Source organism: Gobio gobio (genome assembly GCF_949357685.1).
Source record: "Gobio gobio genome assembly, chromosome: 8".
Taxonomy (NCBI): Eukaryota; Metazoa; Chordata; class Actinopteri; order Cypriniformes; family Gobionidae; genus Gobio; species Gobio gobio.
Genome location: NC_137114.1, coordinates 4633254 through 4656643, shown reverse-complemented (window position 1 = coordinate 4656643; position 23390 = coordinate 4633254). Strand labels below are relative to the sequence as shown.

The 23390-nt window shown below is 41.0% G+C and overlaps 2 protein-coding genes across 5 annotated transcripts in view; one reads left to right on the top strand and one right to left on the bottom strand.

Annotated features, from left to right (window-relative positions):
* Positions 1-1298, bottom strand: part of ift80 (intraflagellar transport 80 homolog (Chlamydomonas)) — a 44059-nt gene extending 42761 nt beyond the window's left edge. The window contains exons 1-2 of one of the 4 annotated variants that reach the window (XM_079823780.1): positions 1061-1298; positions 905-981 (exon numbers count right to left, since the gene is read on the bottom strand). In XM_079823780.1, coding sequence (XP_079679906.1) covers positions 905-941 — 37 coding nt within the window. In that variant the 5' untranslated portion in view covers positions 942-981; positions 1061-1298. Of the gene's footprint in view, positions 1-652; positions 982-1060 lie in introns of all 4 variants that reach the window. The other 3 variants (XM_079823778.1, XM_079823781.1, XM_079823779.1) reach the window with 3 other exon arrangements.
* Positions 1299-1680: 382 nt separating this feature from the next.
* smc4 (structural maintenance of chromosomes 4) overlaps positions 1681-23390 on the top strand; it is a 34950-nt gene continuing 13240 nt past the window's right edge. The window contains 16 exon segments of the mRNA XM_079823235.1: positions 1681-1793; positions 2273-2408; positions 3821-3927; positions 3929-4009; positions 8109-8300; positions 10040-10216; positions 12573-12737; positions 14543-14670; positions 15129-15269; positions 15374-15524; positions 15598-15762; positions 18811-19044; positions 19134-19319; positions 20469-20630; positions 20704-20929; positions 23235-23314. Of these exon segments, the coding sequence (XP_079679361.1) occupies positions 2285-2408; positions 3821-3927; positions 3929-4009; positions 8109-8300; positions 10040-10216; positions 12573-12737; positions 14543-14670; positions 15129-15269; positions 15374-15524; positions 15598-15762; positions 18811-19044; positions 19134-19319; positions 20469-20630; positions 20704-20929; positions 23235-23314 (2319 nt within the window). The 5' untranslated portion in view covers positions 1681-1793; positions 2273-2284.

Below are 23390 nucleotides of genomic sequence, written 5' to 3'. Positions count from 1 at the left end.
GATTTGTAGATTGTATGCAGAAAAAAACTATATTTTCATGTGTTTGCTCATTTCCCATTCATTTCCTATGGGGGTGATTTTTGACCTGAAGGTCCTGAGTGTGACTATTTTTTTTTTTACGACCACTTAGACTTTTCAAACCATGTCCCCAATTGTATTGGGTGTTCATATACCAAGTACCAATAAAGTCACAAAGTTTCGGCTCATTCCGATGAAGCTACGATTTTTAAATTGTTTTATTATAAACCGCAAGATCCACTATAGTGCTAAAAATGTGCTATTGCGTGATAAAAATGCTCAATGTGTCCGTGGCACTTAAATTATCTCATTTAAAAAATTGCTTTCATGAGGCCTAGACTTGACTCTAAAATGAAATACAGCTTTAATAAAAAACAAAAAATTCTATATGTATATATATGTGTGTGTGATTCTGAGATCCATCTTTCACACTGAGGATGACTGAGGGACTCAAACACAACTACTACAACAGCTTCACACATTCACTGCTCCAGGAGGAAACACAACACATTAGAGCCAGGGGTGGACACTTTTGAACAGCAGGATGAAAATGTCCAAATGTTTCTTATTTTGTTTAAAATATCTATATTTTTTCATTTAGTTCTGCCCTTCAGAAGCAACAGAAGATACTTACATGTTACCCAAATTAGCACTTTTATGATGGAGAGATGCACTTTTATGATTTTATTTGTCTTATTTTTACAGCACAAAAGTTGGTCACATTTCCAGGAGACCCTGGAAATTCATAAAATAACCAAATTGTTAAATGTTTTCGTAACTAACATCATCATCACAGCAAAATAAGATCTGTAGTCAGAGGAAGCTCTGGACGGACATGACGTTCTCTACAGGCTGTATAATGTGTGACAGTGAATGTAAAGGATATGTTTGGGTTCCTTCAGCAGGGATGTTTTCAGGCGCATCTTCAGCGTCTCTCTGCTGCTTTAAGTGTGATATAGTCCCCTGTGTATAAGAAGAACCGATGAAACCCACTCATCCGACATCTATCATAAACACAGCAGCGGTCATGAAGGATGTTTACCTGGCTGAAGGCGCCGTTGCCACGGAAACGCGTCGCTACTTCTGACAAAAATCCCTTTAAAAGCCTGAAGTGGTCTTGATGCTGACTATGTTGAGAAAGAACACTTCTGAGTAAACACTAGTCGTCCACATGATCTCCCAATATTCCTCCTATGTGTTGAGTTACAGGGTTTCTTTCCCTGAAGATCACTAGGAAGTGTACTGACGTTAAAACAACGCAACTCGCGAGACTTCGCTTCTCGCGAGACGTAGCGGTGCACATTATTAAATATTTTTTATTTTATTAATCCTCTCTCCGTTTTTTATTCTCAGTGTCATTTATTTAATATTTGCTAAATTATTTATTGACTGGAGGGGGGGGAAAGCTATTTTTCTGTAACGGTATGACCTCTCTTTTCTTTTGAAACTTAATTGATACTGTTTTTAAATACATTTCCATTGATTCGACTGTTTTTACGTGTTCAGTGAGCTAAAAAAAATAGTTAAATAAAATAAAAATAAAGAAATCTGCCCGGTCACGTGACGCGCGGAGGGCGGCTGTGTTCCCATGAAGCACTGCGCGGGTCACAACGGACTCGGGTTCGTGCGCTCGGTTTACGCGCCATTTACGAGTGAGATTTCAGCACGGGGAAGCGAACGAGCGCAGACTTTCCCTCGGTTTACTCCGGAACTCTCAATATCTGCGAATCCGCCTCGGAGGAACTCAAACTCGGACTAACATCGACGAGTCTGAGGTAAGCGATGACATTAATGGCGGATCGTCGAGTGAAGTGAACGCGTTTATATGCTCTCGTGAGCAAACGGGACGGTTAACAGTGAAGCTCTTTGATATTCTGCTCTTATTGTTATGGGTTTGTGTGTTAAAAAGTGTCCGAAAGCGAGCAAGAGACAGTGAACACTCGCTAGTGTGCCTAACAAGTGCCCTCCGCCGGTGAAGACCCGGTGTTTCTGCCTTGTTTACGGTTGTTTTGTGCGCGTTCGGTGTGCTCGAGCTGTCAGCGGCGCTCGTGACGTGCTCAGTGTTGTCATGCACGAGCACGGCACTGTGTGTGTGTGTGTGAGCGCGAAAACACTCTTCCTCAAGCGGTTGTGACTCTTGAACTGTGTTGTCTGTCATTCTCTCGGTGGTGTGTTTTAACCGAGAGATGACGAGTGTGGACCAAGGCGGTTCCGCGGGAGCGCGCTTGACCCGGTGTTCATGTGTGCTCTCCAGGTGCCGCGGATCATGCCAGCGAAAACCAGCAAGAGCTCGACGGCGGCCCGGAGAGCGGCGGAGGCGCGGGACGAGTCCGACGATGATGCCGTGAGCGCGGCCGCGAAGAGCGACCCACCGCCGGCCCTCGCGCACGGTAAGAAAGTTCTCTCGGGCGCGCGCCCGGTCTGAGCTTTGTTTTCGTCAAGTGTGCGCGTGCTCTTTTGTTCAGTCCCTTCGCTCATTGATGACACTTTATCCACTCCTGGAAAACGAGAAACAAAAGTCACTTTTTCATGTTCACTTTGTCTTTGGCCAATATTGTAAATTTCAAATAGTTAAGCAAAACATTGCAATGGCTGTAATAATGTGTTTTTCTTCTCTGGTGACGAGCGCATTTGTCATAATGAAGGATAAGAGCTCGTATTATAAATGATTTAAGAGTTGATATTGAAGGCAAATACAGTGAGTGTGATGTATGCTTTGTGCAAAAAGGGGTTTACGATCTAAAATATGAGTTTTTAAATTCACTAAACTAAAAACAAAAGCATATTAGCCTATATTTGACCCACTTTCATAAGAGTATACTTCGTCATATGGCACATTTATTGTCCGACAACAAATATGAAAATATGTTGTCAAGGGTTTGGACAGAGTTATTGTGCTCGTCTGTTTTCTCTTCAGGTTTGTTTTAGGCTGTTTTCATTCTGCGGTGGAGGGTTACTAATGCCAGGCTTTATCTGGAGATTAAACTAATGCCTGAATTCATTGAAATCAAATGATTTTTCTTTTCATTTCTTTGTTTTAAATTAATTTTGGTAATGCCTCGTATAGGTCTTAAATTTCAATCTGTATGGTCTTCAAATGTGTTTAAAAGGTCTTAAATTTGACCTGCCAGAACCCTGAGTGTTGTAACGGATCACACAACTCACGGATTGGATCAGACAAAAGGGGGAGGAGACCATTTTATTTGCTCTCCATTTATTACTCAACTTTTGGTGTCTTTTCAGCTGAATAAATCAAATGTTACTCAGTTGTTAAAGTGAAACAACCTGAGATGTAGAAATGGTCCTGAGCTTATAATGACAAATAAACAAATAATAAAGTGTAGGATGTCAACATTCTGAGGGGAGAGAGTAGACGCACTACATTTAAACAACGTTTTATTCAATTCATTACTTTATATTTATACTTTATATACATACTTTACAAATATAATGCGTTGGTCACACAAGCATAATCTATAGCCTATGCTAAAATAACAAACATTTTACATTAGAACGTACAATAGGAAAAAACAGCCGACTCGTCTTTTCTTTCATTTTTAAATCTTTTTACAAGAAATCCTGCAGTGCTCTTCATTATTTATTGCAGGCACTTATCAACACATTTATCATATCGGCATCATTTGCATATCTGCCGATTTTTATGTTATGCATTTATCGGCCGATTCCGATGTCGTGCCGATAATATTGTGCATCCCTAGTAGAGCTGTATGAATGCTGCATGTATAACCCTTTTATTTTGTTGTGATTGTTTCCGATGTTTGTTTCTTGACTGTTGCTGTAGATGCGGGTGAGTTGGCCGAGGTGCAGGATAACCGGAGCCTGGAGGAGATCCTGGGCAGCATCGCCCCCCCGCCGCCCCCAGCCATGAGCTCTGAGCCCGGGGCTCCTCCCTCGCCTCATGATCACTCACATCGTCAACAGGAACTTCAAGTCCTACGCTGGAGAGCAGATTCTGGGCCCCTTCCATAAGGTACTGACCCTGCTCCTCAGGTCATGTGTCTGTGTCTGAGGCGGGGGAACACCTGGGCCAGCAGATCACGAGGACAGCAGTTTATGTTTTTGGATTTCATAATAAAATGGGCGTAATTTGAAATCCGAGACCGTTTCATATCAATAGTAGCTCACAGATTATTGTGCTTTATTGGATGGGAGGAGCTACAATGTCCCGTTCATTCATCAACTGAAAACAGGATGGAGCAATCAATTCTTTTGCTTTGAGAATCCATATCGGTTTGTAAAAATGAGAATCTCTTAAAATTGAGAAATCTATATATTTTATTTACCCAGCCCTAAATTATAGCATCAATTATAGAGACCCTGAAGCGTGTCAACAATGCTCAATGACTAGACAAAACTGAAAACAACTGTAACAACTTAAAATCCTCGCCTCCACTTTGAATGTCTCGATAATTGGTTACATTCAAAAGCACACAGAATCGCTACAGCAGCTGCTGTTAATCATCTAGGCCTAATTAAAAATAAGAAACTTCTCGAGAAATTTAAAACAGTGAAATTCCACATAACTTTAATGTGTTTCTATTAAAACAACAGCAAAAAAGCCTGTTGTCACACAGAGGTTGTGTTAACACAGTCAGATAGTCCAGAGCTCATGCTTGAGTGGGTCGAGAGAGAACACAGACCGACTTCATGACACTTTAACCCTTAATCGGCCCTCAGGGTTTACGTCTGAGTCCCTTGGCCTCAGATAGACCCCAAACTTTTACAGAGCGATTGCATAAGGAAATATACATTTTTTACATGGAAAACTATAAATCATTTTTTTAATTTACTTCTCAACTATACATTTATGCTGTGTTTTTGTGGGTATTTGGTAGTTTTTTACCCATTTACTGCACAAATGCTTAACTATGTCATAAATTGGCTCATTAAAAATATTTTTTTAATGAAAAAATCACTTGAATGATGATGTTAAATAAATATAAATAGTTTTTGGACATTGCTCTGTGTTAGGGATAGAATACCGCCATCTGTAGGTTTGTGGAAAAACTTTAGGAATTATAGTTAAAGAGAAAGAGAGAGAGAGTGCAATGACCACATTATCCACTAGAGGTCCATAGGGAAGTTATGCAAAAGTTAAGCTGCCGTTCATCTTTCTTTTATTTGCCCTTTTCTCTCTCTTTCTCATGATTGTTCCATGTTGCATTTGTGCTCTAGTATTTGTCCTTCATTTATGTATGGAATTTTTTCAGGTTTATGCCAGTTTTGTTGATTTTATTTGCCAGTTTCTATAAAAAGGTGTGTGTGTGTGTGTGTGTGTGTGTGTGTGTGTGTGTGTGTGTGTGTGTGTGTGTGTGTGTGTGTGTGTGTGTGTGTGTGTGTGTGTGTGTGTGTGTGTGTGTGTGTGTGTGTGTGTGTGTGTGTGTGTGTGTGTGTGTGTGTGTGTGTGTGTGTGTGTGTGTGTGTGTGTGTGTGTGTGTGTGTGTGTGTGTGTGTGTGTGTGTGTGTGTGTGTGTGTGTGTGTGTGTGTGTGTGTGTGTGTGTGTGTGTGTGTGTGTGTGTGTGTGTGTGTGTGTGTGTGTGTGTGTGTGTGTGTGTGTGACAGAAAGTTTGTTCCACTTTGTGTTTATGCTCTAGGACCAGACCTTGATATAAATGTGGACATTTTCAGATTTATACTGGATTTAGTAAAAAAAAATTGACAAAAGTGAAGTTTTTTTTTTACACTTTCCCATTCATTTTCAGTGTGTGGTCAATCTGACCCTGAGGGACTTAAACGGTAAAAACATTTTTACACACCTTTAGAACAACCAAATCAAGCCCAGATTTTTTTTTTTTTGTGCATGTTTAGATTATTTAGGAAAAGTCACCGAGTCTCATGGCCCTGAGATGAAGGGAACACTTTTAAAAAATGGAGGAAAAGTCCAGTGGGGTCAGCTGGAGCCCAAGGGCCGATTAAGGGTTAAAGGTCCCATGGCATGGCATTTTTCTATTATTTTATAGTGTTAACTGAGGTGCAATTATATTGTTAGTATGACTTTTACATCATAAAATGTCATAATTTAGAAATAAAAGGCATTTTTTCTATACTGCTGTTTGCCCTGTGGCTGAATGCCCTGCTTCAAGAGGCGTGTCTGCTGTGAGACTTCAGTAAAAACGCCCACTGTTGTGATTGGCTGACATCTTTGCATTTTAAATGAGCAAATGGGCGTGGTTTAACGGGGCACGAGCAGGCACGAGTCTGCCAGAGACGGATGGACCTGTGTTCACTTCTCATCAGTTCTCTCAGCATGTCTCAGTTCAGGGTGAACTGTTGTTACTAGAATATACTTCAGGTTATTAGTTTATTTCTAGTCGGAGGGGCTGTCACTCATGTCAGAAAGTTAGTAACTTTAGTAAATTATGGATCAGCGCTGACTCGAGACGCGAACCGTTTACGATTCAGTCCGATTTGGTGAACTGGTTCGGTTCACTAAAAAGAACCGATTCAAAAGAATGATTCGTTCGCGAACCGGACATCACGGAGACGGAGCGATTGCTAACAAAGTTATTTATAGTAACTACTGAGTTATGAGAGCGCTGTCAGTCAGCGCGAGTTTATTGAGTTTGTATCTGAGAGTTCTGAATAAACACGAGTCCCAGTCACACCGAGTCCGTCTTCATCATTATTCTACCAACTTTGTAACACATGCAATGTACCATTACAGCGAGATGAACGAGTTAGTAAGTGTTGAGTATAGCATTATTTCTAGATATGTTCCAATAATATGAATAGCGTCAGTGACGCGCATTGAGTAACGTTACACAGCGCAAACAAAGACACAACAGCAGTAATCAAATGTAATCCAGTTTATTGTGGGGAAAGCTGGCTAGCCTAGCCGGATACCCTCACGCTTACCCCGCTTCTGCTTAATCTCACGCCGCGTTTGGTGCCTCCGCTGTGGGCCAGATGGAGTACTGGGGGTCGGGGATGCTGAAGGCTGAGCCTCGGGGTGCGTGAGGTTTATCTCTAAAGATGTGACTGCTGATGTTGAGCAGAAAATACTGTATGCACATTTTAGAACAGATAGACGCGACGAGGACGTACAAAAACACTGACTCACAAGATAGAAAACACGAAAACACCTTTCTGTCGGGTATAATAAATAATTGCACGAATAATAAATAATTAGCTACACATCAGAAATCAATGATCACAGATCAGAAGGAACTGAAGAAAGACTTCTGTTTTCATTTGTACATCCAAACACTGAGAAACTGCCAGCATTCACTCGTTCACAAGCAATGATCTCTCCAGGACAAATATAGCGTTTGCATGGGCGTGCCAGATTCTCTGGGCGGAGGAAAGGGAGGAAACCGTTCCTGCTTGGACGTCAAAGCAGGAGACTTCAGGATTGGCTAGTCTAGCCTGTCATTTTCTCAAAGGCAGAGAAAGACAGCCACAACTCGGGTTTACACCGATCAACATTTCTATCCACTTGGGGACAATATTCAGGCTAGGGGAACTCATATTAATGTTGAAATACCTCATAAAATGAAAATGTCATGCCATGGGACCTTTAAGCAGAACATCTCAAATATGGAGATTAGTATTTCTTTATTGGTGTTTTCCGAGTGAGCGAGAGATTTAAATGATTGAAATCTGGCAACCGCAAGCATGAACTCTCGAATGCACCTCTTCCTCCAACAACAAAACCAAAGTGATTTTGGTCAAGTTTTTATTTTTTAAACTACATTTGAATCTTGTCCTTTTTGTTGTCAATGATCTTGCATATAGATATAGTTTAAGGATGTTTGTGTCATGGGAAAAAGGCCGTCCAACGAAAATGTTTCCGTTAAAGAAGTTAACACGTACTACTCTACTCTACTCTAACAAAAAGGACAAGATTCAAATGTAGTTTAAAAAATAAAAACTTGACCAAAATCACTTTGGTTTTGTTGTTGGAGGAAGAGGTGCATTCGAGAGTTCATGCTTGCGGTTGCCAGATTTCAATCATTTAAATCTCTCGCTCTGTTCTCTCTTCGCTTCACTAACGCTATAGCATTAGTGTAAGAGCAGTTTATAGGTTGTATCTCACCCTTATATTCTGTCTGCACCTTTCTCTCATCAGCGCTTCTCCTGCATCATCGGCCCCAACGGCAGTGGCAAGTCCAACGTGATCGACTCCATGCTGTTTGTGTTCGGGTACAGGGCGCAGAAGATCCGCTCGAAGAAGCTGTCGGTGCTGATCCACAGCTCGGACGAGCACCCGCACATCCAGAGCTGCACTGTAGAGGTGCACTTCCAGAAGATCGTGGATAAGGTGAGCCACCTCTGCTGAAGGCCACAGGAGGACTCATTATAGTTCCTGCACACATCTAAAACCTTACGCATCGGGGTTGAGTCAATTAATCCACACTGATGAGATCAAGTCAGCCATTTTAAAGCTTTCTGAGCGACGGTTTCAGAATCTGATGGCTTCACATCAGCACAATTAAACGTTCCAGCACTCGCTAGGGCTGTGAGTCTGCGAGACAGCGATTCTGTTCTCGGTTCTAGAAGGAATTTGGTTAATTCAGAACGATCCGATAATTATGTCTGTTATCAAGATGCGGTTTCTGTTCACGTGTGCCAAGACTTTTTAGAAATCGACCAGATGTTGTTTTTTACGGCCATGTTTGGAATAAAGAGTAGGCCTACTGTATGTGTGTTAACCCTACATGCATACAGTTAAGGGGAGATTAACCCTCTGGGGTACTTCGGGTCAAAAATGACCTAAAGCGTTTTATAATAAAATGTTAAAAATCGTAGCTTCATCAGAATGGTCCGTAACTTGGTGACTTTATTGGTACTTGGTATATGAACACCCAACAAAACAGACAAAAAAACTCATACAAAAACACAATTAGCTTTTGAAATGGCACGTGTTCATTTGTGTGTGCGTGTGTTTTTGTGTGTATAAGTGTGTGCTGTACGTGTGTTTTTGTGTGTGTGTGTGTGTGTGTTGTTTTTTTTTTTTGTGTGTCTGTTTTGCACTCTTGATGTTTTAGAGATCTTCACTGTTGAGTCCTTGTTTTCTGCATCCTGCTGATTTGTAGATTGTATGCACAAAAAAACTATATTTTCATATTTTGCCAATTTCCCATTCATTTCCTATGGGGGTCATTTTGTGAGTGACTTTTTTTTTTTTTTTTTACGACCACTTAGACTTTTCAAATCCTGTCCCCAATTGTATTGGATGTTCATATACCAAGTACCAATAAAGTCACCAAGTTTCGGCTCATTCCGATGAAGCTACGATTTTTTGATTTTTTTTTTATAAACCGCAAGATCCACTATAGTGCTAAAAATGTGCTATTGCATGATAAAAATGCTCAATGTGTCCATGGCACTTAAATTATCTCATTAAAAAATTGCTTTCATGAGGCCTAGGCTTGACTCTAAAATGAAATGCAGCTTTAATTTTTTTTTTTTTTACAAAAATTATATATATATAATTTTTATTATATTCAATGGGAAAAAGTGGGTCATAATTATTGCATAAAAATGAATTATAAATCATAATGATCACAACACACCAAAAAAGAAGAGAAATATTATTGAACAAAAATATATTTCATTGATTTTACTTAAATCTTTTTCATCTTAATCCCGCCCTCCGGTTCATTTTTGAGCCGAAGGTCCTGAGTGTGACCCATAAATGCAGAACCCCAGAGGGTTAATAACTTAAACCGTGATGTATGATTTTGGATATATAAGTCAGTCATTCCCTGTGCGACATCTGGCTTGTGTTGGGTTTGGTCACACTGGTCTCAAAGCTTCAGCTCTGCCACTCTGAGCTAAAAGGTAAAACACGCCCCCTCATTAGCATACAGACAAAGAAATGTAGAAATAAATACAATTATACATGTGGAAATACTCATTTATTTTGCCTTTTTTTTACATTTCTTTGTATATTTACGTATTTATAATTGTCCTCTTTGGAATCCCATAGATCAAAGGCAAAAAGCCATCTAGTAAGATTGCTATATCCGCTGTATTCTGCTGTATTTGTGTGTTCAGGAAGGAGACGACTACGATGTGATCCCCAGCAGCTCCTTCTACGTTTCCAGAACGGCTGGAAAAGACAATTCCTCTGCCTACCACATCAACAGCAAGAAGGCCACCTTCAAAGATGTGGGAGCGTTACTGCGCAGCCACGGCATCGATCTGGACCACAACCGCTTCCTCATCCTACAGGTAACCTCCATTAACCCTCTCTCCATGGGCTAGTGTGTGTTGGGCCGGCCTCTGGGGTTTCTGGAGAGGCTTGAACCTTGGACTGCTATAGCAGCGCGGCATGGTTTTCAACACGAGGGAAGGTGCAAGCCATCATTCGCTGCTCTAGAGTTTTAAGGGCCTCAAGTTTGAAAACATAGGCTGTCCAAGAAGGTCAAAGGGTCAACACCGGTCCACTCTTCCTTCCTCGCTTTAGCAGCACGTAAATATTGGTGTGTTAAAGTCAAGGCCAACCCCAATATTATGTGTGCTGCTTCAGTGAGGCGGGAGCGAGCCTTCACTTGGTCATTATTCACTTTAGTGCCATCATCCTGGGCCAGAACTATCAGCTCTCGCATGCTTTTGGCACTGTTAAAGGCACAATATGTAGGATTTTTGTTATTGAATATCCGAAAACCGCTTGTACAGTGTGATGTGTTTCATGCAGTTGTGTACTTGCCCTATCCCAAAAGTTCCCTTGTCCTTGTTTGCCTGTCAATGACGTAATATCCGCGCTATCCTTCAACACACACAGCTTGAAACACAGGAGTAGAGCTCGACCGATCTGTCTTTTCCCCCATATTCAAGCATTTTCCCATAATCTGGTATGGGTCGTGTAATATTGGCTGTCATTGCACACTTTCCTCATCAATGCTGAGGGGAGATCAGGCAACAACGGTCTGCACAGGTAAAATAACATCAACTTTATTTAGCTTAACATAACCGCTAATGAACTAATGAGATGTTTCATAAACGCTTGTGTAGCGCTAAAAACAGAGACAGTCACGTAATCCATCAAGCCCTGTCCCAGTAAAGACGTAACTTTACATGGATGGAATAAAACAGCCGTGCATGAGGGTGTGTTGGGAATGAAAGCGCTGTATTCATCTCTTCATTAGTCTGGTGAAGTCGTGTTCATAGTGGCGTTCACTCGCTGGCGGATGATCAGATGCTCCAGCATGGCCACCGTATGTAACCTTTAACCATGAGCTTAATATTACGACTATGCTTGAGATGACACAAATGCACGAGTGAACTTGACTGTGCTGGTCATGAAGGCGTAACGTGTAACTCTTCCCTCAGCAAACACACTCAGGGTTTCCGCAGGGTCTAAAAAAGCCTAGAATTTCAAAATCTAAATTTTAGGCCTTAAAAACTCTTAAATTCTCTGAAGTATTGAGTTCTAGGTCATAAATAATTTTAAACAGGTTTTAATTTTCCTACGTCCATGTAACGCTACCTCTAATGCTCATTGAAATGCTCCCGCAGCTCTAGAATGTGTTTTTTTTATTTTTATTTTTATTTTATTCCAGGTGTTGTAGTTCTTTCTTTCGCTAGTCCAAATATAATTTGCTGTATAACAGCTACAAATGAGACCAGCATGCATCTTATATTGCAGCCGATCAGCTTTCATGTTATTGGCGGGAGTCTCTACCGCAGACGCATCAAACTGATGTTATTCTTCAGATAATAGTCCTCCAGTTTTCGCATCTCAGTGATTACTAAATACAATAAAAAAATCAACAATGCATTTTTTGAGATCCTGCATAATTCGTAATTTCACCGCAAAATAATGGCAAGAGACCAAAATGAACAAGATTTATGCATTTTGTTTATTCTATTGTCATGTGTGACTATTGTAAATCTAACATAATACAGTAAATTTGGTATCCTAAAAAAATTACCACCACAAATCCAGTCATTTTGATCTCAAAAATCACCCCAAAAATATCCTGGTGGGATTGAGCTATGGGGAAGTGCAAGTTTATCGATTTCTTCAATTTGAATAAATAAAATTACTTTGCAAGTAATTTTGTGACTGCATTTCCTTTATAGGTCTTACATTTAATTCAGAATGGTCTTTAAAAATGACTAAAAGAGTCTTAAATTTGACTTGGTGAAACAACTCAACGCTCTTCTACAGCCGTGTTCTCGTTAGTTTATGTAGCTTATATGTTAGACTTGCACATGTTACACATGACTGCATTTTGCCTTTTCGAAGCGATTCCAATCATATTTCGAGCAATTCAAACCCTAATCATGGCGGACGGCGCGTCTGAAGTGTCTCAGCTGAAGGAAATATTACATTATCTATCGGCTTGACTATATTGGTCTTGACTATGTGTTCACATTATGATGTTAATACCAAATCAAACCAGGAGAGATGGATATTTCCAGTGTTTGCGTTGAAGGCTTGTTGGTGAATGGTCAATTGCAGTGCAGTAATGGTTGGTGAATGGCTAACAGAAAGCAACATCCTAAGTGTTTTTGCATCACTTCTTCTTCTTTGCGTGGTCAGTATGTTTGTGTAAGTGTGGTTGTGTCGTGTCATTGTCAGGGTGAGGTGGAGCAGATCGCCATGATGAAGCCCAAAGGACAGACGGAGCATGATGAAGGCATGCTGGAGTACCTGGAGGACATCATCGGCTCCTGCCGTCTCAAAGAGCCCATCAACATCCTGTGCCGGCGGGTGGAGCTGCTGAACGAGCAGCGAGGAGAGAAGGTACCGCAGTCATGTGATCATGAGCAGCAGAAACATTCACTTTACACTTCACACATTTAAACCGTTTTTGCAGGGCTAGACCATTTCACTCGCACTTGCGTCTAAAAATGTATGAATAAAAGCTTGTGCGAATAAAAAAACCCCCCTGTTGATCAGTTAAGTCTTCAATACCTTAAATGGTATAACGAGCATCTTAATGATCATTTTAAGGCGTCTTATTTGTGGGCGATATGCCTGATGTGGTGATTAAACTTCAAAAGGCTGTGATTTCATTCAATAGATGTGAGCGTCTCGAAGCCTGAGCGCTCACACACGTTTATGCCAAGCCCATGCTTACGAACTAATGCTGATCCATGCCTGTTTATGCTGTGTACGGTTGTAAGAACGCATGTTTAATCCCCCTCATCTGAGTTCCTGCAATAATAAAACACAGACATTTCAAAATAAGAGTGCCGAATATCATTTGGTTACACAAACTAAATTAAATTTAATACAAAGTAAACTATTGTAGCTTCTGTATCTCAATTATACTAAAATAACACTAGTTTGGCTGTGTTGTTTTGTGTAGGGCTGCACGATTTGGGGAAAATATCTAATTAAGATTATTCTGGTTAAAATATTGATTTGCGTTTTTTATTTATGAAAGCAATTTTTTTTTTTTACAAAAAGTAAAAAAAAAGTACATAAAGCTTTACATAAAAAGTGTGTGTATATATCATAACATTTTGTACTTGTATATCATGACTAATTAATAATGATTATTGTTGCTAATAAAATATATATATCTATATCGATTATTTATTGAACAAAATAAATATATCTACTATAACATTTTCATTATTAGTATTTAAGAATAAATATAACAATATAATAATATTTTTTCAAAAAACTGCAGGGTTACCTGTTAACATGCAGGCAGCCTATGACTAAAATCACTAGAAATGTCAAAGGATTTATTATCAAATATATTATTATTATTATTATTAAAATCTTTATCAATTTCTTAATTGTTGTCAGGAGGCATGTAAAATCAAGGAGGAGTCAATGTCTTGAGTATGAAAAATGAGCCTCTTATGAATCCACTGTGGGGAAAACTCCTGTACACGGGAGAAAAACATATGGATTGTCATAGACATTTTATTTAGAGAAGTATTATTTTTCCGTGTTTTGTTTTTTACCCAAAATAGGACGGAGAAACACCACACACACCTCGAGCAGAAACACCACACACACCTCGAGCAGAAACACCACACACACCTCGAGCAGAAACGCCACACACACCTCGAGCAGAAACGCCACACACACCTCGAGCAGAAACACCACACACACCTCAGACAGAAGTCATATGCGTCTGATGTCCTGCAAACGTCATTGTGTTATGAGCGACTCAAACTGGCAGTCTTTCAGAGAGCAGCGTTTACTGCTGAACACAGAGCCACTCTTCATAATCACAGCCTTTACACTTTCATAATCGCACATCAGACAAATCACAATTCCATTTCGATTAATCGTGCAGCACTAGTTTTATTAATGCAGGAATAGTTGCGCCCCTAAAGTTTCTAAATGCACTTTTTCAACTTAGGAGCACAGGTGCACCTTGGGAAAAATGTAAGCACCAAAAATTACTTTATGGACAAAATGACGGTTCCCCTGAATGAAGGAAAATCACCTCCAGCAATTCCTTTTGATATGAGCTTTCCCCCCTTTTTTGAAGCTGCATATCCCCGCTTATGTCAGCAGATGTGACGCTCCTGTTGAGCTGTGATTGGTCAAATGTGTCAGTTGTATTATCTGTGTGTGTGCAGCTGAATCGAGTGAAGCTGGTGGAGAAGGAGAAGAGCGCTCTGGAGGGAGAGAAGAATAAAGCCGTGGAGTTCCTGACCTTAGAGAATGACATCTTCAAGAAGAGGAACCTCCTCTGCCAGTTCTATGTGTAAGAGACACACCCCTGAAGACCAACACATGAGCAACTCTGACACAGATTCATCACCGTTCATTACCTAGTCCATCCTGCAGTTGGATAATAAACGTAAAAATGTGTACAAATAACTGTTGCAAAGCATCTGTAACTCCCAGTCAAAGTCGCAGCAGAAATGTTGCATCTTCATTTCTAAATTAATCCCCTTTCTTTCTTTTTTTTAAGCAAATCAGTTGAGTGAATGATTCAATGACCCAATTAAAAAGACACTGGGTCTCATTCACTAATAATTGCGTGGATTATTTCGTATTTTGTACGCACAGGAGAACTTCTCACGATAACTCTAATAAGCCTAATTCTCAACGCGTTTGTACCCAAGGTCCAAAATCCTTCACACTGTTTGTGAAACCTCAAGAATGGTGTTGGGTTTCCTGCAGAAGCGTTTGGTCACTCAGATGTTTGTGTTTCTACAGGCAAGACCTACAGAAGCGGGCGTCAGTGAAAGAAGCTGAGAAACAGCAGATTCAGGAGGACACCAAGGAGCTGAGTGACAAGAGCAGCCAGCTGACACAGGAAATGAAGACCAAGAATGAGGAGCTGAAGGGTGTGGAGAAGTGAGAAACCTTTCCATCCCGCTGAAAACTACTGATAATGAGTCTTAAGCAGATGATTACGCGAGCAGCTGGTGTACATGCTAATGTTGTTTTCCCCCCCAAAGGAAATTGACCAAGCTGACCAAGTACATCGAGAGTCAGAAGGAGAAATTCACCCAGCTGGACCTGCAGGATGTGGAGGTGCGCGAGAAGCTCAAGCACACCAAGAGCAAAACCAAGAAGCTGCAGAAACAGCTTCCGAAAGACAAGGAGAAGGTGAGAGATCTCTTTCCCTGTAGCTGCTCAGGTGGAGCTCTGTCTCTGGATGTTCATGAGCGTTTGTGTCCAGCTGGAGGAGGTGAGGAGCGTTCCTGCCAGCAGTGAGAAGATCATCACAGAGGCGTCTGCTCAGAGGGAGCAGCTGGAGAAGAAGAAGCTGGTGGAGGAGCAGAAGCTAGCGCAGGTGATGGAGAGCCTGAAGGAGGAGACCAGCGGCCTACAGGAAGATAAAGAGGTCCGTCAGCACAACATCAGTACACACGGGTTTCTGAATGTCCTGTGTAAACGGCCTCAAACTGTTCTCTCACTTTACGAAGATTCGCTTGGAGAGCTCTGCACACATACACTGTGGCGTGGTCTAGTAGGTTAGAGTAGTGCATTTGGAGTGCTTTGTTTAGTCTATTAAAAACCATTTCGAAAGCCCTCAGTATTCAAGATAAGGGGCATAAATACCTCTGACCCATTCTGTTTACAAAACGCCATATTGGCAGGCAGGAACAGCTGGGAGTGAATATGAAATGAATGACGCCAGCATGAGTTGCAAAGCAGCAGAGTTCACTGCGCACTTTCATTCAAGAGACCTAGACCTATAGCAAAACTTAGTAGATTAAACGTAGCAGATCCGTATAATGCCCCCTGCTTTTTAAATCAGTGTACTGTTGTATGTGAACGAGTAGGCTCAATGATTCACATCAGTTTAAAGCAAAAATTCTAGGCAAATACACCCATTAGTCAAAACTCTTGGGATGCATATATTGTGTGTTTTAAGGCCTTTTTTGTTTAGTTTTTTTTTTAAATCATGCATGCATTATTCTCTCAAAAATACAAGCATGTACATACATGCTGCTCACATATTATGGTAGCCCAGTTTGTGCTGAATACAGTGTAATTACACTTTTGCCATTAATGTGTTTATAAGCAACTGAAAAAAACACAAATGTCAGAGCATGTCAAAACTTCTAAAGGGCCCCAGAACAGCTCAGACTCCAGAGGGTTAATCATAACAGATCCCCTATGATGAACCTGGGGTGTGTTTCACGGGTATGGATAAAGGAGCGATGGCTTTCCTGTCAGCACACCTGTTGCACCAACTAGCCTTGTTTTGACATAAATGGGCAATGAGTTACAACTTATGCTCTACTAAATATTTTTGCGTTGCACCATTAGACTTAGTTGAAGCCTAAATCTACATATAAACTAATCTGGAAGCCTCTGATCAGGAGTAACATTAATCGATAGAATAGCAGGCCGACTGAACTGCATCTAGTTTTACATGACAGACTTCAGTTCTTCACACATATATGATAATGCTGCATATACACACACTTGCATTTTAAGAGAGAAAACATGTGAATGGATTAACGTTATATGCGGTTAACACCAACCCGTCCAAAACAGCAGCGCTGTGTGCATCTGTCCCATCGGCCCATGCTGTGCATGTCATAATCAGCAAATGGCATTTCTTATTTTTTTGTTTCAGTATTTATTTATTTATCCTTAAAGGGATAGTTCACCCAAAAACAAAAATGTGATGTTTTTCTGCTCACCCCTAAGGCATCCAAGATGGCGGTGTCTTCGTTTCTTCAGTAGAACACAAATGAAGATTTTTAACTCAACCGTTGCTGTGTGTCACTCATATAATGCTTGTCAATGGAGTCTAATTCTATTAGAGTAAAAAAAACATGGACTGACAACTTCAAATTAAACCCTACGGCTCGTGACGACACATTGATGTCTTAAGACACGAAACCATCCGTTCCTGAGAGAAACCCAACGGTATTTATGCAAATATATCAGACGAACGCTTCAGCTCTCCAGACTGCCATCACTCCTCGTGAGTGAGGTCAAAATTCTGGCCGGGTCATAGATATATACATAGATACCTCATTAGTGCCTGCGTGGATCATGGTGTGGATCGCTCAAATGAGGTATCTATGTATATATCTATGACCTAGCCAGAATTTTGCATGAAAAAAGCAAAAAAACATCAGATTTTCGTTTTTGGGTGAACTATCCCTTTAATTTAGTTTCAAATAGTCTACAGTTAATATAAAAGCACTTCTGTTATTCATGATTAAGTATCGTATTTAATGGGAACTTATGTTTATCATTAGTTACCTGAGGCAAGAGTAGTTAAGAATGAAGAATAAACTGAAATTCACAGCATTTCAACAACTTACTGTGATAAAACGATTTCCCATGTGCTTTCCCCCGCCTGTTCTGGCATCCTGCCGCACATCGGCTGTCCATCATGTTGAAATAGTGAGGTTTAAACAGTCCGGTTTTACATTATTTTCTAGATCCCAATGCTACAGCTGCTCTAGCGCTCTCCTGATTGAGTTTAGGCTGCGTGACGTCAACCTCCAGAGCTCTATTGCTAATCAATATCACAAGAAGAGTGACGTTTTTCTCCAAATATCAGCATGGTTACAAATGTGATCTTGATTTTGTTCAATAATGAACTATTTAATATTAAGAGGATTACATTTTAGACACAATATTGCCTGTTTTTGCTCTTTCACCAATGAAAATGGTTCCTAACAAAGATCGCAGGACTGTTTTTTTATTAGTGTTACCTATGATATGTACATGCATGTTTCTAGGTTATAGATGAAGAAACAAATTTGACCTGTAATATTATAATGTTTAAATTATTTTCTGAAGAATTTCTGTTAGAACTTCTTATTTTAATATTCATATTTATATGTTTTTAATTTAGCACATTTTCATGAATCAGTACTGTTTTTTTTTATTTCTTGTTATAAAGTTCAGCACTGTTTTACTTATGTTTTTTTTTTAATCCAGTATCCATTGTAAAAACTCTCGGTCGATTAATCTGTTATTCGGCAAGTGCGGTCCAACCTAGTTATCGGTAAAATCCACTATCGGTCGACCTCTAGTTGAAACTCAATGGCTGTGCCTTCGAAGTAGAGTTATGACAATACAGTTTCAAGAAAAAGTATGTGAACCCCTTGCAGAATCTATGAATTGTGAATAATTTTAACACCATAAGAGAGATCATTCGAAATGCATGTTATTGTTTTTATTTAGCACTGTCCTGAATAAGAGATTTTGCATACATTCTGCTATTTTCTTTTTGTCCTGTGGACAACATATTCTATTAAAATGACTCGTTCAAAAGTTTACACTTTGTGTAAACTGTGTGTTGTGATGGTTGTTCTTCAGTCTCTCGTTTGTCCTGATCAGTTCAATCCTTCAGTTTTCCAGCATCTTTTGCCGCTGTTGTGAAAGGTCTCACTGTTTGTGTGTGTGGTTCCTGCAGAAGAAGGAGCAGGAGCTGCTGGAGTTGAGTAAGGCGGTGAACGAGACGCGCTCTCGGATGGACGTGGCCCAGTCGGAGCTGGACATCTACCTGAGCCAGCACAACACCGCCCTGAGCCAGCTCCACCAGGCCCAAACCGCCCTGCAGGAGGCAGTGGACACGCTGAGAGAGCGCAGAGCCGCCATCAAAGACCTGCCCATCAAGATACCCCAGTGTGAGGAGCAGCTCAAGAAGGTGAAGAGCGGGGCGCAGCTTCTGTCTGAAGAGTGAAGGTTGTTTGTGTTGTTGTGAACTGAAGTTGTGTGTGTGTGTTTGTGTGGCAGGACGAGCAGGAGCTGGAGCAGATCTCCGAGCAGGACCGGCTGAAGCGGGCGCAGGTTGGTGATATGAGGCAGAAGGTGGCTGAAGCCAAGAGCTCTCTGTCCAGCAACCGCAGCCGCAGCAAAGTGCTGGACGCCCTCATGCAGCAGAAGCGCTCGGGGAAGATCCCGGGCATCATGGGACGGCTGGTACGCCTCACGCTCACCTCATCATTTATGCTCCGCTAACCCTCTGCTGCTCTTCGGGCTTTTCTGACCGCAAAATGTTCTGTTTTGAAATGTTAAAAATCACAGCTTTATCAGAATGATATGAAACTCAGTGACTTTCTAGCATTAGGTATGTTAAAACACACAAAAAAATTGGGTTCATGATTCGAGCATGCTGATTGGTCGTAAAAAAAAAAAGTAGCGTTCATTGTCTTCGGTCATAAATGAGCGAACATAGGAAATGAATGGGAAAATCGGCAAAAATTCACAGAATATTTGTGTACAGTCTATAAATCGGCCACAATGCTGAAAAAAAAGTACACAGCAGTGAAGGGGTGACACTCTAAAACATCAAGAGTGTGACATTCACACACACCTATGAAAAACTGAACCTATGAAACAGCTATTAAATCACAGCTTCATCAGAATGATATGAAACTTGGTGACTTTTCTAGCATTAGGTTTGTTAACACAAAAACATTGGGGTCATGATTCGAGCATGCTAATTGGTCGTAAAAAAAATACTCCCACTTGTGCTCTTCGATCAAAAATGACCACCGTAGGAAATGAATGGGAAATCTGCAAAAACACAAATTCACAGAAAAAATATATATTTCTAACAACAACAAAAAATATCTAAAACTTTATAATAAATATTCTTTGAGATTTTTTTTTTTACATATATATTCAAATCCATGAAAAAAAAAAATCATTAAATGTGTTTAAAACAGATCTAGGGAATTCTCCATAGAGGCCTCTAGTGGTTACACACATGGTTGCATGATTTCTGAAATAAACAAAAGAGGGGCTAATCTGCCTTCAAAAAATATATATTTTGAAGGCCTAGTCTCTATTTTAACCTGAAATACTGCAATAATTAAATAAAACATTTTTGTATAATTTTCAATTGCAAAAGTAGACCATAATTATTGCATAAATATAAAAAAATACCATCAAATCATCTCAAAATACAAAATTAAAAAAGAAAAAATATTATTGAAGAAAAATAAATTGCATTGGTTTTACTGGGGTGGAGGAAGTTTAATTTGTAGGAGTCCGGGAAGACGACCAATGCCACCCCTTGAGGAAGAGCAGCAGAGGGTAAAGGTGTCCGTGGTTCTGTCTCCACAGGGGGATCTGGGAGCTATCGATGAGAAGTATGATGTGGCCATCTCCTCCAGCTGTGGCTCCCTGGATAATATCTTAGTGGACACCATTGACACGGCGCAGAAGTGCGTCACGTTTCTGAAGGCCCAGAACATCGGCGTGGCCACTTTCATTGGTCTGGACAAGGTGGGAAAGTTGACATGTGGCATGTTTTAGTCATGAGGTTTAGAAGGAAAGTCTGATGTTTGGTGTTGTTCAGATGAAAGTGTGGCAGAAGAGCATGGGCTCCATCTCCACCCCAGAGAACATCCCTCGTCTGTTTGACATGGTGCGGGTGAAGGAGGAGGACATGCGGCCGGCCTTCTACTTCGCCCTCAGGGACACGCTGGTGGCCAAAGACCTGGAGCAGGCCACTCGAGTGGCTTTCCAGAAGGACAAGCGCTGGAGGGTCGTCACACTGCAGGGCCAGATCATCGAGCAGGCCGGTGAGTTTCCTCAGACCTCAACCCTATTACAAACACTTCTACATTAACATCTCATGATGGCTAGAGGAAAAGAGCGCTCACAACTAGATCTATGCCCTACATATCAACGGTACTGGTCACAGAAGGATTTCCTTACTGCTAAAAACAGCACCATTGGGCCCATTTTCCAACATCACTCCACCATCCACTGGCCATGCAAAAGAGCTCCTCGCAAGATTTCTGATCGGGGATTCAGAAGAGCAGCCCAAGAGTCAAGGACCACTCAGAAAGAGGTCCAGGAGGGACAGTACAGTCAGAGAAAACAATTGGAAATGCAGTCCACCGCCACCGCCTCCATGCACACTAGGGTTGGGTACAGAACTCTGCACTTTTAAGAGCACCGACCTTATTACATCAGTACTACTGAGTACCAATTCACATCAAATTTCGGCACCTGAGAACGCATCTGGTGATATAGACGAGTGTCTGTGAATATTAAACCGCAAAAAGACCATTTAAATATGAATCCTGCATGTCTCTGAGTGAATGAATGCAGTATACGCACGGTTTACCTCACACACACACTTATAATCGCGTGTGACGGTCGCATGTTTCCATCTCTACCGTCTCATGAGGACATGAACGCACGAACATCATCTCCAGAGCCACTTTATGAGCATTTCACCATCTTATTTGAGAAAAACTACCGTTGTATCATAAACACACAGAAACTCAAAGGTCTTCATGGCAACCCGTCAAAATAACAGTTCGGCTAACTTGACAAATACATCACTGTGTCTCCACGACGCATGCGTGAGAATATGACGCAGATCCGGCGTTCGGACACATGACCCAGAAGAGATTTGTTTACGAGCAGAGGAAGACGCGCGTATCTCAGCTGTTGAATTCTACATTGATCGTGCTTTAGGTCTCGGTGTAGTGCTCAAAATGGGGCTAAAGTGTGCATTTCATGGATTCCCGAACGCCGGCGCTACGTCATATTCTCACGCATGCGTCGTGGAGACACACACGGAAGACAAGAAGAGGTTGAATAAAGGTGTTATTTTGATTTTTTTTTTTGCGCACAAAAACTATTGTCGTCGCATCGTAAAATTATTGTAGAGCCACTGTGGTGAGATGGACTTTGTAACAACGTTTTAAGTGCCTTTTATGGGTCTTGTGAGTGTAAATGTACTGAATGCCAATGGAGGCCGATCTGAAGCCTTTCTCAGCATCAGATTTACACTAAAATATCTTCATTTGTGTCTGAAGATGAACGGAGGTCTGACGGGTGTCCAACCACATGAGGCTCAGTCATTCATGACACAATTTACATTTTTGGGTGAACTAACCCTTTAAGTATCCAGTAGCCTACTATTTATTAGTAAATATTACAGTAAAACATCACAGACAATGGCAGACAGAGAGCAGGGCAGCTCTGGCTTAATGTCAATCACACTTCTATAAACGACTTACAGGTTCTGCACAGTTATTGAGGGAAACATCCCTAAAGTACCAAATTTCAGGGACCGATACCGGTTAAAATGTGAACGGTACCCAACCCTAATGCACACTCGCCACAGAAAGCTCCATTAGTGAAGAAAAGCCATGTTGAAGCTCACAACATTTGGAAAGGTCTGAATTACTGGGAGAATTTAGTCTGGTCGAACTTTTGGTGACACTACCACATGCCATGTTTGGAGGAGAAATGGCCCTATAAATACCATCCCCACAGTGACGCTCTGAGGTGGAAGCATCATGGTATGGGGCTGTTTCTCTTCTCATGCTACTGGCAGAATCAATATTCTTGGAGGAAATTCGCGATGAATTGGTTGCCATCCACCAGGACACAATCCAAAACACTGCAAAGGAGAGTTCGAATTGGTTCCAGAAGAAGAAAATAAGGAACTGAAGATCAAAATTCACGAGAGACCCCCATAATATTCAACGTTTAACGTTTGGTCATACTTGAAGTTTCAGTTAACGGGTGAAGATCCTCCTTTATGCCCCTCCAGTTTTCAGTTGACTTGTGAAAAGGTTTTTAATTAGTTTTAGAATCTCTTTCTCGGGGTAGCTGGGATTGCGTTCAACTATAAACACACACACATAGTGCATGAGAACTGTTATGGCGCTTCATAATGTTTTTTTTGCGGAGCTTAACGGTAACAACCATGGCATCAGATTTGAGTCGGTCAGGCAAACATTGCAGCCGATAATGAATATCGGATCAGTGCACCCGTAGTCCAAATGCATTTCTGTGCTGGTTTCTGCATGTGTGTGGCTGATGAACGCCCTCTCACTTTCTCTCTGGTGTGATGGTCCTCAGGTACCATGACTGGAGGAGGAGGACGAGTGATGAAGGGCAGGATGGGCTCCTCCGTCTGCGCTGATGTCACTCAGGAGCAGGTTCGTTCACAAGCCATCTCCCCTAAACATTTAAAAACTTAAGTGAGCAAAAGATAATCCTGTCCCCCATTCATTT